This window comes from Papaver somniferum, unplaced genomic scaffold (assembly GCF_003573695.1).
Source record: "Papaver somniferum cultivar HN1 unplaced genomic scaffold, ASM357369v1 unplaced-scaffold_76, whole genome shotgun sequence".
Taxonomy (NCBI): Eukaryota; Viridiplantae; Streptophyta; class Magnoliopsida; order Ranunculales; family Papaveraceae; genus Papaver; species Papaver somniferum.
The window spans coordinates 280119-296344 of NW_020650526.1; the positions used below are offsets into that span (position 1 = coordinate 280119).

The following is a 16226-nucleotide window of genomic DNA, read 5'->3' on the forward strand; positions in this document are numbered from 1 at the left end:
ACGGACTAGAATCAAGTTGAGTATCAAACATCACTAAATAACCCTCTAGGATTGAAGACTGAAGAACAAACGAAGACATTTGCGAGAGAACTTCATCAACAGAGATGTATGTGATGACTAACCTATCATATTTTATGAGACTATATCGTATGATTTTAGTAGATTAATATTTCAAAGAAGGAATTTCGAGTTGAAGTTTGTATGGGTTAAACTCTCGAAATATGATTCAAGCAATGGGTGTTCTTAGATCCATAGAAATCTTAGTTAGAACAATTTATTGTTCACAAACTATTTTTGTTTCAAGTTGATCATTTGGAAATTTCCCAAGCAACAATGCATGTTGTGTATGGCTATTGAGAGTATTTCAAATTAAACTATGAGACAAATAGAACTTTTGGGTGCAGCCTACACATACGCTTATATGTATTACCTAGTCAGTATGAATTTCGCGAACTGCCAAGGTTTGCAAACCCTCATAGCATGACTTCGTGAACTGCCAAAGGTTGGCAAACCTATCCAATTCCAGTTTAGCAGAACGACCACGAACTGTCTTACATGACTTTGTTCGTTTTTGATACAACTCTCATAGACACTACTAAGGCAGCTATTCATAAAATCATTTTGGGCTTGAAGATTATTGTATAGTCTTGAGTTTTATTGAACAAGGTTGTAAGTTCAAAAGAATTCTTGGCGCTATTGACTATCATTGTGGACATTTCCAAAATCGGACCACAGTGCATATTCTTCTGTGTAATTTGAAGGAAGAGTTTTCACATTCTCACATGAAATCATAATAAGAATTTCATCTAAACTGATAAAATGTTTGCTTGAATCCTAAGCAATCTTGAACTCAAAGCTATATGGAGCCCTGAAAATCTATTAATAGAGACTCTTGCAATATGTTTCTTAATCCCTAGTACTCTTGTGTCCTGGTTCTAAAGCTAGAGTTGTCCTCTATAACCTAGTTAGGTTTCTTTACGAAACTGTATTTTAGGTTACGACTTTGAAGATTTCAGTTAGGGATTCATGAAGCCCGCTCAAACTATCATTTACTTGATAGTTCTGGGATTCCTTATTTTGTTCTACTGGTTATTGAAGTTCACGAACTTTGGACTGTGAACAAGATATATAGAAATCAAAAGGTTATATTTGTCTCAGACTTTGTGATTCCTAAAGATATATATCTAAATTCTTCTATGATTTGTTTGGATTGTTGTTTAAGAGTGGTTAGTGATCCATGATTCTCTTCTAACAGAGTGTAAGTGTTCTGGATCCGTGAGGTTTGCTGGACTTTGTCTAATGCAAATATATTTCCAAACCTAGATTGAAACATATCAAAGGGAAATCAGATAGGGTTGTTTGTTAGAGGCAGGTAGGCATCAAACGTTTTTTATTAAGGTTGAAGCAGCTCTTAGGATGTAAAGGACGTCATCTAAGAGAATCAATTGCGTAGAATCTTGAGAGGTTCAAGAGACGTAAGGAACACGACTGTAGGTTAGGGGTGAATTCGGCCTCAACTACATTCCATCCCGAAGTCTAATTGTAGGCTACTGCCTGTAGGGGTTTAATACAATGTGGTGTTCAAAGTTGGACGAGATCCCGGGGTTTTTCTCTAGTGCAGTTTTCCTCGTTAATAAAATTCTGGTGTCTTGTGTTTTCCCATTCCCATTATGTTGTTATCTTTACAATAGGAATAACATAAGTAGTACGTGAATGAATCTAGATAGTTTAAGTCCTTATTGTTTGAGATAAAAACCAATACTTGTTCTTATTGAATTCATATCTAGAAAGATATATTACAAGTTTCGTACTTGTTAGAATTCGGATCCTGAAAATTCAAATACAACTAGATCGATTTTGGATATTGATTTTTGAGATCGTCCAAGAACTCTTATACACAATCAGGTACACATACCTTTAGCCTATAATATTAATTATGTAAGAGAAAGAGAAAACTTCTATATGATCTTCTTCAAGATTCTTTGCTTTGATCTACTTGTGATTGCATTAGATTTTGGTATAAATTGACGTTTAGTCCCAGAGTTGTTGGGATTTGTACTGGTTAGTCCTCCTCTCTCAAGCCTGGTACATATTAGTCCATATTTTCAAAAGCGGGGACAATTTAATCCTTTTTTGTACGATTTGGTCCAAATGTTCACCGATCCAATAATAATCGGTCTTTGTTATTACCCAAAATACCCCAATGATGTTTCTGTTTGTATCGAAAGTCAGAAGAGAGAAATAGTCTAAAATTTGTAGATCTGAGATTTTGACAAGAGGCAAACAAATTTTTGACGAGAGAGATGCGATTTTTGGTTTTGGTTCTTCATCAGAGATTTCTAGGTAAGGTTTTTGATCTTCTATCATGTTTATTTCAGCAATATCTTCGATATTTTCTTCGATTTATTTTTGTAGATTTGGTCTGATTGGATTTATTTTTCAAATGTAACCTGTTTCCATGTCTTCTTCACATGATAAGTTTTTTTTTGTTAAAATCAAACGTCAATTAATTTTCGAAATTCGATATGATTTTCCCATGTTGGTTAGTTTTTGTTGTTGCTTCGTACTCATACAGACTTAAATCGTAGAAAAACATTTCACCCTTCCATAAATAGGAATATGTATTCTGGATATTGACTAGCAGTCATGATAAATAGTTAACTGGACTATGTTGCTTTGGGATATAATCTTTACAATTTTATTTACTAAGAAAGAATGTGTTTCTCAGTTTATAATGATGGTGTTCTTAATAGACCTTATAGTTTATTTATGGTTAGTGGTGGAAATTTTTGGCAGAACATATCATTTAGATTTTAGTAACATCTCAAACAATCTAATATTATTATTTCTAGTAGCCTAGTACAATACTAGCCACCTCATGATTTGACTACTACAGCCATTACTACTCCTAAATTAAAATGATCAATCTCGTCTTTCAAATACATCTTTAATTACAGATATATTTGGAACTAGCTATAGGGGTGCTATAAATTTAGGAACTAATTTTAGTTGGTTGAGTCCTTTTATGTGTGGTGTGGGTAAGGAAGCAGCTCAAGAATCATGCACCAAACTTACTTACACCATAAAATGGACCAGTCCAGTCCACCTTGAGATAGCGACCGTGCAAGTTGCAAGCACCAAATTTGGGTATAACTATATATTAGAATTTATGAACCATATACAATATCAGTAGCAATATTTGTCTTAGTTAAATTTAGCATATAATATCAGTTGCAGCTCCATGGCACTTCATAGTTGAGCAAAATACACCTATCTCGTTTTAGTGTTTAATCTACCTCTAATTATCGCAATATATTTTTATAGCATCCAAAGCTATATTACAGATTCCAATTAGGAAAAAATGATAGAGGATCTTAAACTTGACTAAGAAAAGCTCTTTAAAGTATAGATGATATTTGGAACGAGAGATTTAATTATTAGGAATCCTCTTATTAGGAATGCCAACTATAATATAGCACATAAAGGTGCACAGTTTTTTTATTTTTTATATAAATGGTACTTCATAGTTGGCATTCCTAATAAGAGGATTTGATGGCACTTCATGGTTGTCGGCTATGGATTACTATTCACCTTCTAGTGATATATGAGATTTCCTGAGCAAATGAACTTAGTCCGTTCATATGCTACAGCTTCAGCACTAAATGGTGAAATCTATGTTTTCGGCAGTGGAGATGGTACTTCGTGGTATGATACAGGTACTACTCATTCTTGTTCTTCTTGGACTTTTGCTTTCCTATTACATTATTTATTTCACTTTGTATGGGATTAACTGATATGTATGTTTATGTGAAGTTCAATCCTACAACCTACTAAGAAAGGTGTGGACCCCGCGTCCTTCATTAACCCATAAAAAAGGATGCTTAGGTGGAGTTGCTTTTCATAATAAAATATTTGCAACTTGGGGTGGAGGTGGAGTTAACTGTTACCCAGATGTAGAGATGATTGACTCAGTTGTTGGAACATGGATCTGTGCTCAATCATCATTACATCAGGTGCTATTTCCTTGTAAAATTTTTACTTCAAGCACAGAATGTACGGAAACCTAATTTATATTCAAATTGTTTTTAAAAGTGGTGATCTGATATATACTTTAAACACTTGCCTTATGAGTTTGGGCACATTTTTTTTATATTGAATTGTTTATGTGTACATAGTTGTACACATGTTGATTCTTAATGTGCACATAATTGTACATATGTTGATTTGTAATGTGCACATGGTTATACACATGTTGATTGTTAATGTACACATATCCCCGTTGTTCGTTAATGTGCACATAATTGTTCTCCTGTACACATGATATTTATTTTGAAGTCTAACAAATTAGGTAAGGCACTAATGTGTACACGTTAGTGTACATAGCTGTATTCATTAAGTCTAAGAAATTAAGGAAATCACTAGCTGTACACATGCTATTCATTTTGAAGTCTAAGAAATTAGGGAAAACACTAATGTCTACATAGTTGTACACACATGTTACGTTATTTAGGTGTACATAGCTGTTCACATGTTGATTATTTTAGATGTAAATAGTTGTACACTTGTGGAACTATACTTTACGTATACAAACCGAAAATTAGGGAAAGCACTAATGCGTATAAGTGGTGGATTTTTTTTTATAGATTTTTACATAATTGTACCCCATTGTGCTATCTCAATAATATATGCATGTTTTATGGTATAAATGTTGGATTTTTGTAGGAGTGTACATTATTTTACACCACTGTGCTCTCCCATAACTGTATCGCTTTGGTGTTTTATAAGTGTGTACATAGTTTGTACACCACTGTCAAATTTCAATAATATGTATGACCTGTTTGGTGGGTGTATATGTTTGATTTTTTTAATAAGTGTGTATATAGTCGTACACCATTGTGCTATCTCAAATAATATATGCATGTTTTGGGATGTTGGATTTGTTAGATTTTTTTAATAGGTGTGTACATAGTTGTACATCATTGTGCTAATTAATAAGAAGATGAAACAAATTGATCATCTATATTTTTATTTTCTTTGTAAAGTTATTGTCATGCAAATGCTATTAAAGCGAAGTATCAGTATGGGTGAGGAGGCAGAGGATGAAGGGATCAGTTCCTTGAAATCAAAAAAGGAAGAACATTCGAAAATTTTCTATAAACTTCTCTTGTTTGATTAATTGATTTAGAAATTACTTTAAATCAAAAAAGGGAGAACATTTGAAATTCGTCTATGAAATTATATTGTTTGACTAATTAATTTAGATATTCCTTAATTTAGTGCCCTTAAATATCTAAGCCACAGTTAGTGGGTAAAAGAGATTTTAGGATTGTAAGGGATATATACATCAAATCTTATTAAAGACAAAAATATAAGACAATAAGAGTTACTTTCTTTATTTTGTTTTCAATGCAACACATGCGTTTTTCATTTCCTATAAGTCTTGGTATGCTAACGTTTTCCTTAGGTTTTGCACCATATATTGTTTAATTGACGGACCTTTTTTTCGTACATGCTACGTTGCTTGCTGAGAACTCCAAATAAATATTGATTTCCAGGGTAAGCAAGCTAATAAATTGAGATGAATATCTGCAATTATCTCCGCGGAAGCTCTGATCTTAACCTTGATGAAGCTGCTCAAGGTATGTTTTTTGGTGAGATGAACTCATATTGTGATTGCCTAATCATGTACCTTAGCTTTGTATGCGTTAACATCAAAATAGAGGGCCACTTGAATTGGTTAAGGAAATGAATTGGTTAACGAAATCATGTATATCCGGATTAGTGCTCAACTTTTATTGAAGAGTCACTGACTGTTTGTTGTGACGGAAATTACATGTGTACATATTGGTACACATATAATATAAGTGTACATTGTTGTACACATGTTACAAAAATTTTAGTAGACAATCTTTTTTCATTTTTTGGATGTCGAATAAGTGATGCTATGAGCAACTGACTGTTAATTTTTTAAATACGAAGCCCTTGACCTGACTTTTATGATTACGGTCGAAAATTGGACTTCAATCTCATACATTGGGGGTAACTTATGGGATGACATAACCTGAATCTTGTTTTGTATATGTTTCTTTTCGATGGAATTTACCCAGAACATCTTGACGACATGTATGTAACTGCAATTTTTCTTTACTATGGTATTTTGTTATTTGTACAAAGTGGTGCCTACTTTTTTGTTTAATATTCATATTTCTCTGCAGACGTCCAGGTGCTGATAAAATCTACAATGTTTTCAACAATCAACTTCCTGCAGCAATGAAAAATTGAAATTTGATAAGCAACTCGTGGTGGAGAAGGTATGAAAGACACTAACCGAAGCAGATGGTTACCAATCACATGTTATCGCCCCTGAACAAGGATATTGTATTCTCATTAAGTCTCCGTTAATTGCTATTAGAGGTCATGCATAAGTAGAAGTTGATGCAGTATGCATTACTTTAACTCAGTGCTTATATTCCCTGTAAAACATAGTTGTATACACTCGTGTAAATTAACATTTAAAAAAAATGAAAATTATATAGCCATATGGGTACTCTTTTTGTAGATCTCGGAAAGAGCTTTCCGAATATATAAAGTTTGTGAAATTTGGATGAGCGGTTTAAAAGATAAATTGGTTTTTAATTATTTTTATATTATTTAAAGTTACTGACATCATCATGAATCATTTTGGACTAAACTGTAAATATTTGGACTAAATTGTAAATCAGGAAGGTTATATGTGTATTTTTCATATTTTGAATAATTTTTGGACTAATTTATACCTAGTTGACTCGGCCTGGACTAAATTGTACTTTTTGATGCGTTTTTGGACTGAACCGTATTTTTTCCTAGATTTTGTCCATACAGGTTGCCGAACGGAAAAGTTGGTGGTGGTGATGCACTTGGTACCATCTCCTTTTGAAAACAAACGATAAGATGATAAAAGCTCTCAACAAATTTGTATAAATAATCATGCTTCACGCTTAGAATAATGAATTCGTCCTTAATCAACAAAATTCTAGATACTCATAATACAAAGATGAAGTAGATGGAGGCGTAAACTTTATGTTTGTGAATTGTAGCAGGAGCTCTAGAGGATGTAAGATATATATTGTTTGAGTCTTGGATGTCTTCTTTTATATCCCTTAATGCCCGACCCTAAAATTATTTTGGATAAATAATTTATAATCCCAATAGAACTAAGTTTCCTTGATTCAGGAGTAAAAAATACATCAAATTGGACCTGTATATTGCCATATTCGGCATGATCGGTTCCCGTGAACCGTGCTTACTTTATGACAAGAATAACTCAAAATCTCAATGTTGGTACAATCAGCATGGTCGAGTCACATTGAACCGTGCCGGGACTTAAAAACATAAATTCTCTGCCCGAAATATTGTTCTGGTCAGCATGGTTCTAACCGTGCAGACTCTTAAGTTATAGATGATCATTTCTTGTGTCGAATATTTTGTCCGTAACTTTTCTTCATCCGGTCTCGGAACGATCTCATTCTTTTTGCGTTTGGCTCCGTCTTTTCATTCTCTTTAAAAAAATAATAAGCAGAAATTTATATTTTTAAAAAATGTTCCATTTAGTCCTTGGACCTTGGTCCTCCTCTACTGGTTTGATATGTGGATATATAAAATCGTGAAAAAAAAAGCTCAAAATATCTTAATAATCGTCTAATATCTCCGTCGCACAAAATCCTGGGAAGCCAAATTATCAGTAACTTATCTCCATCACACAAACAAATGCAGATATTTTGATTTTTTTTCCTTATCGAATCAAAATCAATACAATTACATCCTTGATCTTTTCATGTAAGAAGAAAAAGATCTCTTCTGCTTCTGCTTCATTTCTCTATTAGCAATGGCGATTCTGAATTACTTATCAGTAACTTCATCTTCAACACCAATCATTCCAGACTCAATACCTCAACCCCAACCTGCTCCATTAGACCCAAGACAAACCAAAGTAATTCTCCCCAAAAAAAAGCCCCAGAAATGGTCTACTGGTATGGCTCCTGGTGATTATGGCGGTCCACCTCCAGCAACTAAACTCAGAAAGTATTGGGGTGGTGAGAAAGATCCACTTGCTAAGGATGATTTCATGTGGAATAAAGATTTTATGAATCAAATGAAAAGATACATTCAAGAACCTGATTCTTCTTCCCTCTCTTCTCTTCAATCTCCTCCTGTGAAGGTAATAAATTAAATTTCTTATCTTTTCTTGTTAGAATTTTGGTTTTTTAAGTTTGGGTCATAATCTGTTTGTTGAAATTCGTAACAGGAAAAACCCTCTGGATTTCTAAGTTTTAATAGAGTGCAGAGTTTAGAAAGTATGGAGACTGATTTGAGCAAAGAACTTACAGCACCACCTAAACGTGTTTTGGAAATGCAAGTTGAAGCTGCAAGACGGCGGGTTTGGGAAATTCAAGTAAGATTGATGAATTATTTGTAAAAGGGTTTAGTTCAATTGGAAAATTTACACTCCTCTATTGATTATTGGGATGATTGTGTTAATGGGGCATTTTTTTTTTTAGGCGGCAGCAGCTGCTTCTGCATCACCTAAATGGAGACCGGCTCCGACTCGAAAAGAGCAACAGAAATGGGATAGGGCAACTAAGGCGGCCACGGGAGGCAGTGTAAGTGACAGCATGTTCTTTCGGTTATTTATCTCTTTGTCACTTAGCTCATTTTTGGCTGTATAATCTTGTTCGTTGTTGGAAATAACAGAAGAAAATCATTCAATTCTAATGTGTTACTTGTTACTGTAGGATGTTCTTATTCGTGAATCAAAGCAGCCTAAGGTTGATCCAAGAGTGTCGGCAGCTGAGTCACAGAAGCAATATGTGAAGGTATTTCTTGAGTTCAATAGCTTCTTGGTTTGTTTTGCTCAGTTTGGATTTCTCTTGAAGCATTGACAAAGTCGTAGATGATTTTCTTAATTGCAGTTGAAGAATCAGTTACAACTTCTGACTTTGGGGTTTGGAGGCGTTGGTGTGATTACGTGTTTTGTTTCGTATTCTCCAGAAATTGCAGCTAGGTAGGCAATGCTAGCACATGGATGTATTTGAAGTGGAACCTATTAGTTTGTCAGATGTTACATTATTACACTCCTGATGTATCAGGTCTAACTTCTAACACTTTACTGCAGAGGTAACCACCAATAACTCGAGGTTTAATACTGAGCATTTGGCGCAAAAACATAAACTTCGTAGAAACTAAAAAAAATGCCATGTTTTCTAGAACCTGACAGATTTACATCTCTGTTCACATGTATATGCATCTTTAACTATCTCGTTTGTTCTGAAATCATGAGCTTTATTTGAAGATTGGTTGATCCTAACTTAACTCATTGCAGTGTCCGTGCAAGATTAGTTTTTTCTAAGCTGTTTCTTTCCTTCGCATAGAAGTGTTGTTCCAACTTCCAACTTCGATCTTTTGTTCTGAAATTTTGTGGAGTTTCTTTGAAATGCAACATATTCTCGTTCTATCATTCCTTACATCATCAGGGTGGGATGCAACATCCTTATTCACAGAATTTCTATCTAAGCCTCATTCCATCTAGGTCTCAGATATCTTCTACTGATACAAATACTAACCAAAGTCATGTTCACAGTTCTGGTTCTAGAGTGACTAGTAACCTTTAAATGTGCCACTTTCCTCTCAGTACTTTTAAGACATGATATGAAAAGTCAGTTAATATATTGATCCTGCTAAAAAATTTAACATTGTTTATTCTTGTTGGGTCACCAGCTTTGGTGCAGGATTCCTTGGTTCTTTAATATACGTACGCATGCTTGGGAACAGTGTGGAAGGCTTGGCAGATGGAGCTAGAGGGGCTATCAAGTAAAGTTCCTTTCTCTTTTAACCATTCTCATATTGCTTAATATCTCTATTGCACAAAACCGGTATATTATTTTGTGACTTGTATTATTGAGCGCCCAAGTATGGATACTTTATTTGTTCTTTCTATATGATTATGATTCAATCGATGGAGTTGGATGTAGAGCTTTCATAACATTTATTCTATCGTTTTATTAAGCTACAGCTTGTATTTCTGCGAAGATACTTTTTTTCCTTTCATATGTAAAATTAGATACTGTCGATCACCTGCTATTGGTTATTGTGCAGTAGTTGGATTAGACACACCATCTAACTCGTGATTCATGGTACAAGTACATGCTAGTGGTCGTCATACTTGATATGGAAAAGTGGAATGATTTTCAAGAGTACTGACAATGTTAATATGCAGGGGAGCTATTGGGCAACCAAGATTGTTGGTTCCTGTCGCACTAGTTATGATCTTTAACCGTTGGAACGGGTTAGTACATTGATCGAGTTACCTCTTGTCCAGTTTCAGAGTATGATCATTCTTTTCCTTTTGGGTCACAATTTTTGAATTTTATACCTTAAATTGTCCTGTCTGTGCGCAGGATCCTTGCACCAGAATATGGACTTATGAACTTACAGCTTATACCGATGCTTTTAGGGTTTTTCACCTACAAGCTTGCTACTTTTACCCAAGCTATCGAGGAGGCTATAAGACCTTTGGCTGCATCTGAAAAGAAGACAGAAGACTAAGACACTTGAGTCGTTGTCCATATAAAGTTGGCTTCTGCAATAATTCCTAACTATATCTCTGGAAGAGGTAAGTAATCCTTCAATATTACCTTGGTCATATTTCACTCCAAATGACAATGCCTAATTTGTTTAGAATTTGATCCAGATCCTGTTTCCAAATTGTTGTTGGTTTTCAGCAGTTCGCTAGTAAAAAGTTAAAAGAGAATCCCCTGATGACCTTGACTTCTGGGAGGAGAATGTAAAACATGATATATCGCAAAGCATCGAGGGTGTCTACTCCCAGTGCTTGATTACTGTAAGCATCTTAACTGTTGCAAAAATGTATGAATACACAGAGAGTTGACCAGAATCCTAGTTGTATCCTATAGTGAATGTAATTTGTTGTAGAAACTTTGAGTAAAATAATGTCAATCCTTTTGGTCTTATCAACTTGGAAACTTGACTCAGCTTTCTTCTTCCAGTAATCAACTTTTTAAACATCTGAAGAGAAAAATACAATAAAGAAAGAACATTAGTTGAGTTAAAATATTAAGATTATTGTTCAAGTCTAAAACCCCTCATAAATATACTGCAAGTAGATTTAGTTGTTAACTGAAAATTAAAAGCTGTTTCTGTAAGAAAAGCAAAATTTAGAAATTTAAGCTATTATAATCTCAAGCAGTCTTTCAGCACAGGTCTAATGGACAACTAATGCTACTGGATAGGCAAGAGCCTGGTCCCCTGGGCAGACCCTCCACACTAGACCTGCAGCTCGAATAGTATATTTTTTGGCCCAAAAACCAGAAGCTGATTGTTGAAGTTTGAACAACAACCTATTGCCAACCCATCAATTCTCTCATTTTTATTCCTTGCTAAATAAAAATTGTGTACAATTATTGATGTTTGATTAGCTTAGTCAATTAATTATTTTCTTAATCAAAACATATCTTATTGTTAATAGTTTATAAGATTTAGTTTCAAATTTTAAAGAATAGTAAACTCCATAATCATCATCTTTGTCTCCATCTCTTAATAATATACCTTGTTTTGGACTTGAACAAATTAACCCTTTTCTCACAGGTATGCAGGCCAAATCTCATTGGTAGTACTGCAGCAGAGACTTCTATTGACAAATTCATACCTTTTCACCTAAATTTCATGATGCTCCAAAGAAAATCCCAAATTAGGACTCATAAATCATCTTTGTCCTCATCTTCGAAACCATATTCTGGACTAACCATTTTCTTGTAAGTGTCAAACAGTAGAGTTGATCAGACACTTGGTGGTCGTACTCTGGAGCTTATTTTCCTTTTATTTTTCTAGCTATTTCGGCTTGTAGGTAGTAGACCTCATGGTTTTTCCGAAAAAGAAGCTAACCCTTTTCTCATAGGTATTCAATCAACAAATAAATTTTATGATGCTCCATAGAAAATTCCAAATGAGGACTGATACATCATCCTTGTCATATCGTCTATATCAAGTGAAAATATATATATATATATTCAAACCACTTTAATTTCATCGATTTGAGGTCTTGGTTTTGACCTTTTTAGAACCTTCAACTTAATTACACTGAAGTCTCCTTAACATTTTAACAACTTTATCTCTACAACTTGGACTAGTAGTAATATTGATTTACTGGATCATTAACAAACTTGAAGAAGAGATTAAGACCATAATTAACATCGCTTAGAACATAACTAACGGTTACATTAGAAAAAAGAACATTTCTGATTAAGCATAAGAACAATCTTCTTCTGTATGTACATAGAACACTAACAAATTTCTCAACTTGCAAAAATCAAAAACATACAGATTAAACGAAAACAACTAGAAGAGGTTAATTAATTAATTAACATATTTGTCCGGTAGGATTCGTGTTACGTCGCTTCCCCGGAAAAACATGCTGAAAAGCACCACCACTGTCTCTAGAAACGGTGGTCATATGCTGCCACTGTTGAACCATCCCATGTATATCCAATTCTCCTACACCAGAAGCATCAAATATACAATGATCATGACCAGTTGATGAGAACCCAGACGGTTTCGCTTTGCGACGTCCGGCACCCACCGGAACGTTTCTTAAGGTACCACCAGCGGTCCAGTACCGTTGACAACCTTTACAAAAGTGTCTTGGCTGATTAACGTTATAGTTATTGAAGTAACAGAACTTTGTTTCCATGCTTTTACATCTTGGACATGGTATAATCTTCTCTGATATTTTTCTTTCTGCTGGAACTTCTCCAGATGATGATGTTGTTGATGAGGATGGTGATGAAGATGAAGATGACTTAATGATTTCTTCAGCTTCTTTTTTCACTACTGCTGCCTGTACTTGTTTGGTGGTTTCTAAAGGAATTGTTGTTCCAAAGAGTTTGAATCCTGTTGTTGTTGGTTGCCTACTGATATTATTATCTACTTGAGCCATTATACCAGAGATCTGGATAGAGAAGAGAGAAGGGATTAGTAGTTGCAGTGTTTGAGGTTGGAAGAAGAGAGACCAGGGAATGATTATATAAATACTACTACTATTAGGGAGTGAGAGTTACATGATCAAAACCCATGTAACAGCCATCAAGAAGAACAAACCAACCTAAAGGAAATAGTATACAAAAAGGGTGGGTGTTACCTTATTAGGAGATCTTCTTTTGTTAAGGGTTATCCAATCGAAACGAACACTTGACCTACCATTTTTGTACATGCCCATACCCCATTTAAAAATGAATCAAAAAGATAATTTAGAATGTTATTAAGGTACATGACAATGAACAGAATTTATCAACCACAAATCAAAAATTATAATTTTTTGAGATATTTAATTATTTGCTGGAATTTTAAGTTTTATTTGAAAAATAATCAATTATGCAATAAATAGTAGGTTCATGGATGAACCAATTGATAATAGTTTTCAAAGGAATCACCTTACATTGTGATTGATTTCTTGTTTTCCAACTTCCAACCTGTATGAAACGTCGAGGTTCCGAATTCTCGTAACAACAGTTGTTATTCCTAAAATCCAGAAAGTAAGATATAAAATATTAATAAAATCTAATAAAAATGATAGTACTGGCAGCACGATCTCTTAATAATATTGTATTGACATTGTGTTCTACTCCAATAAAGATCAACTAATCAAAAAAGAAAAACATCTTCATTCTTCACTAGAGTGAGTACCTTCAGTTTTTGACAGCCCTATAAGGAAAACGGGTCACTCAATAACACTCACCAAAAAAGAATGCTAAAAAGATGGTATTGAGACTTTAGTCCAAGTCATCATGGAACAAGTGAGAGCTTACATGGCAACATGTTTTCCCCTAAAGGATCGTCTTTACAAGGTGGTTGGTCTTTTTAAAGTAGTGTTTAGACAGAGAGTTGGAGCATAAAGACAGCCAAAAAGAGTGCAGGTAGGAGAAAAGTTGGAAACAAGTTCTTATCTCTCTAATCCTCTTTTTTGCTTTCTTTACGTCAACATAAATCACTTTATAATCTTTATATTCCATTAGTGGTAATTACAGTAATTCCACCACTTTCTGCTTTGGCTATCTCATGTGTTTCCTCTTCTAGGAAGATAACCAATCAAATTTGATCGTTAGCCAATTTTGTAAAAAATATATTTAACATGTCTTAGGAAATTTTCATCTAACACAATCAATTTTGGTCGTCAACCAATTCTGTAAAAATATATTTAACAAGTTTAAAAAAAAAAAAAATCATTCAACTTAAAATTAACCGTTAAAGTTATTATTATGGTAAAGTCATTGGCGGTGATATCTATGAACTGAATGAGTTCAAGTCATTGGCGATGATATCTATGACCTGAGTGATTTCCAAAATTCGTTGATCTAATTCCTTTATTGATCATAAATATATAAGTACAATTTTTCTATTAAAAACATAAAATTGTTGATATCATGGGGGCACCTTCTAGCATCACAATCAACCTTGGTAGTTTGATTCTCAAAGTTGGAAACTGGATGCGGCAATCAATTCTTCTTTTCTTTGTTTCACACTTAGTTAAATTTTTCTTTAATTTTAGTTAAACAAAAAAACAGTTTTCTTGTTTGTTTTATTCCCTTAAATTACAAATAGAAATTTGGTTTGTTGTTTGGGTAAACAATTTTCTAATCTAAATTAGGTTTTGATTTTGTCAATGGGTCTAGGAGGGATTTAGGTTATTAAAAAGGAATCTTATTCAATCCATGCAAAAGAAAGAGTTTTGATGACTTTGCAGATAAAATATTACATGCACCATTAAGAAATGAAATGAAATAAAATTAAAGAAAAGCATCTCTTTTTGCTTTAAGTTGATAACTATGATCTTGTTTGTGTGTTTGTGGTTTTCTTAATAGTGGTTCCATCAAAAGAAAAAAGAGAAAAAACTACACCTGAAACTTTGTGGAAACTTTATAGGGTGGAAATTGGGAAAGTGTCAAGCTCAAGATTATTTGTGTCATTGTGACAGTGACTGGCGAGGACCAACAGAACCAAGCTAAAATATTTACAATAACAAGAAATTCATTAAAAATTCACAATTGCTATCAAAAAAAAAAAAAAAAAAATTTACAATAACAAAAGTTTAAAAACTTAGATGGTCGGGCATGTACTGTTCTGCGTAGATGTAAATCTACGGGCTAGTTTGTAAATGCTATCTGAACCAATAACAACTGATTAACAGCAGAATTAATGTGATGATTATCTAAAGTCGCGTATTAAATGATTATCCAATGTCGTTTTTACTTTTTACCACGTCATCATAAAAGAAAAAAAAAGCCTAGTAGTGGTAGTGGGATGAGAAAGGTGTAGCTAGATAAATTATTACCCTTGGTTAAAAAAAATATTCGATATTAGTTTTTAAATTTGTTTTTCTTCAATTTTTGTAATTTTTTTAAAATTAAAATAAATATTAACGGCGAAGGGAAAAAATAAGTCAATGACTGTGGTTTTAAGATTTGTGGGGTCAGGGCGAGAAAGAAGATGAAACCTATAAAAAAAATTGACCACATACAAGGCTACACGCGAACCGATTGTAATTGATTTAGTTTCTCGTATCTCTCTCTATTCCCATTTTTTGTCATGATTTCTGTTTCTACCCTTTCTCCTCGACTTTATGTGATTATGCATGCTTGAGAAATAATTCATGTAAAGGTAAAGGGAGAAGATAAGTAGATAAGAAACGAAATGGATCAAGAATTACAAATTATTAAACTTTAGGAAAATGAATAAACACAAATCTATGTAAATTTGGAATAATTTATATCACCAAAGGGAGAAAAGTAATTCCTGAAGATTACAGATTTTGTAAGATTAATCTGATTGATTTGAAGTGTTGGATAATATCTCCGTTACCGATTTCTCAATAATATAATTCGTATATCATATCCAATGATTCGTTACATTCCTTTGTAAAAACTGTTTTCTTACGTATTACATCTCTTGTGATGCACTTGGTTACCGAAAACCAAAACAAGAAAAGAAGAAGAATAGAAAGAAATGATCAATCTAAAAATGAATTAAAACAAAACTTACTTGGGTGTATTGAGGCGAGTAATCTCTTTACTTAAGACATTTAATGCCCTGTACTTTATGCTTTTACAGTGTGTGGCATATATCTCCAGCATTCAATAATACCTTTGATTGTTCTTGCAGCATTCGAGGATCACCAAACA

At 33.7% G+C, this 16226-nt stretch overlaps 2 protein-coding genes across 4 annotated transcripts; one reads left to right on the forward strand and one right to left on the reverse strand.

Annotated features, from left to right (window-relative positions):
- Positions 1-7683: 7683 nt before the first annotated feature.
- Positions 7684-11025, forward strand: LOC113344431 (protein CONSERVED ONLY IN THE GREEN LINEAGE 160, chloroplastic-like). Of its 3 annotated transcripts, none has more exons than XM_026588405.1 (9): positions 7684-8197; positions 8285-8431; positions 8538-8639; positions 8772-8852; positions 8949-9040; positions 9754-9846; positions 10253-10321; positions 10434-10648; positions 10758-11025. In XM_026588405.1, exons 1-8 carry the CDS (start codon positions 7865-7867, stop codon positions 10579-10581), a joined length of 1065 nt encoding a protein of 354 aa, XP_026444190.1. In that variant the 5' UTR covers positions 7684-7864; the 3' UTR covers positions 10582-10648; positions 10758-11025. The 3 variants fall into 3 exon arrangements, with proteins under 3 accessions (XP_026444190.1, XP_026444192.1, XP_026444191.1); XM_026588407.1 differs by having other exon boundaries at positions 10727-11018; XM_026588406.1 differs by having other exon boundaries at positions 7685-8197; positions 10761-11018.
- A 1202-nt stretch (positions 11026-12227) lies between these two features.
- On the reverse strand, positions 12228-13160 carry LOC113344455 (cyclic dof factor 4-like). Its single transcript, XM_026588423.1, has one exon. The coding sequence runs from the start codon at positions 12986-12988 to the stop codon at positions 12413-12415; it is 576 nt and encodes a 191-aa protein (XP_026444208.1). The 5' UTR covers positions 12989-13160; the 3' UTR covers positions 12228-12412.
- Between the last annotated feature and the right edge of the window lie 3066 nt (positions 13161-16226).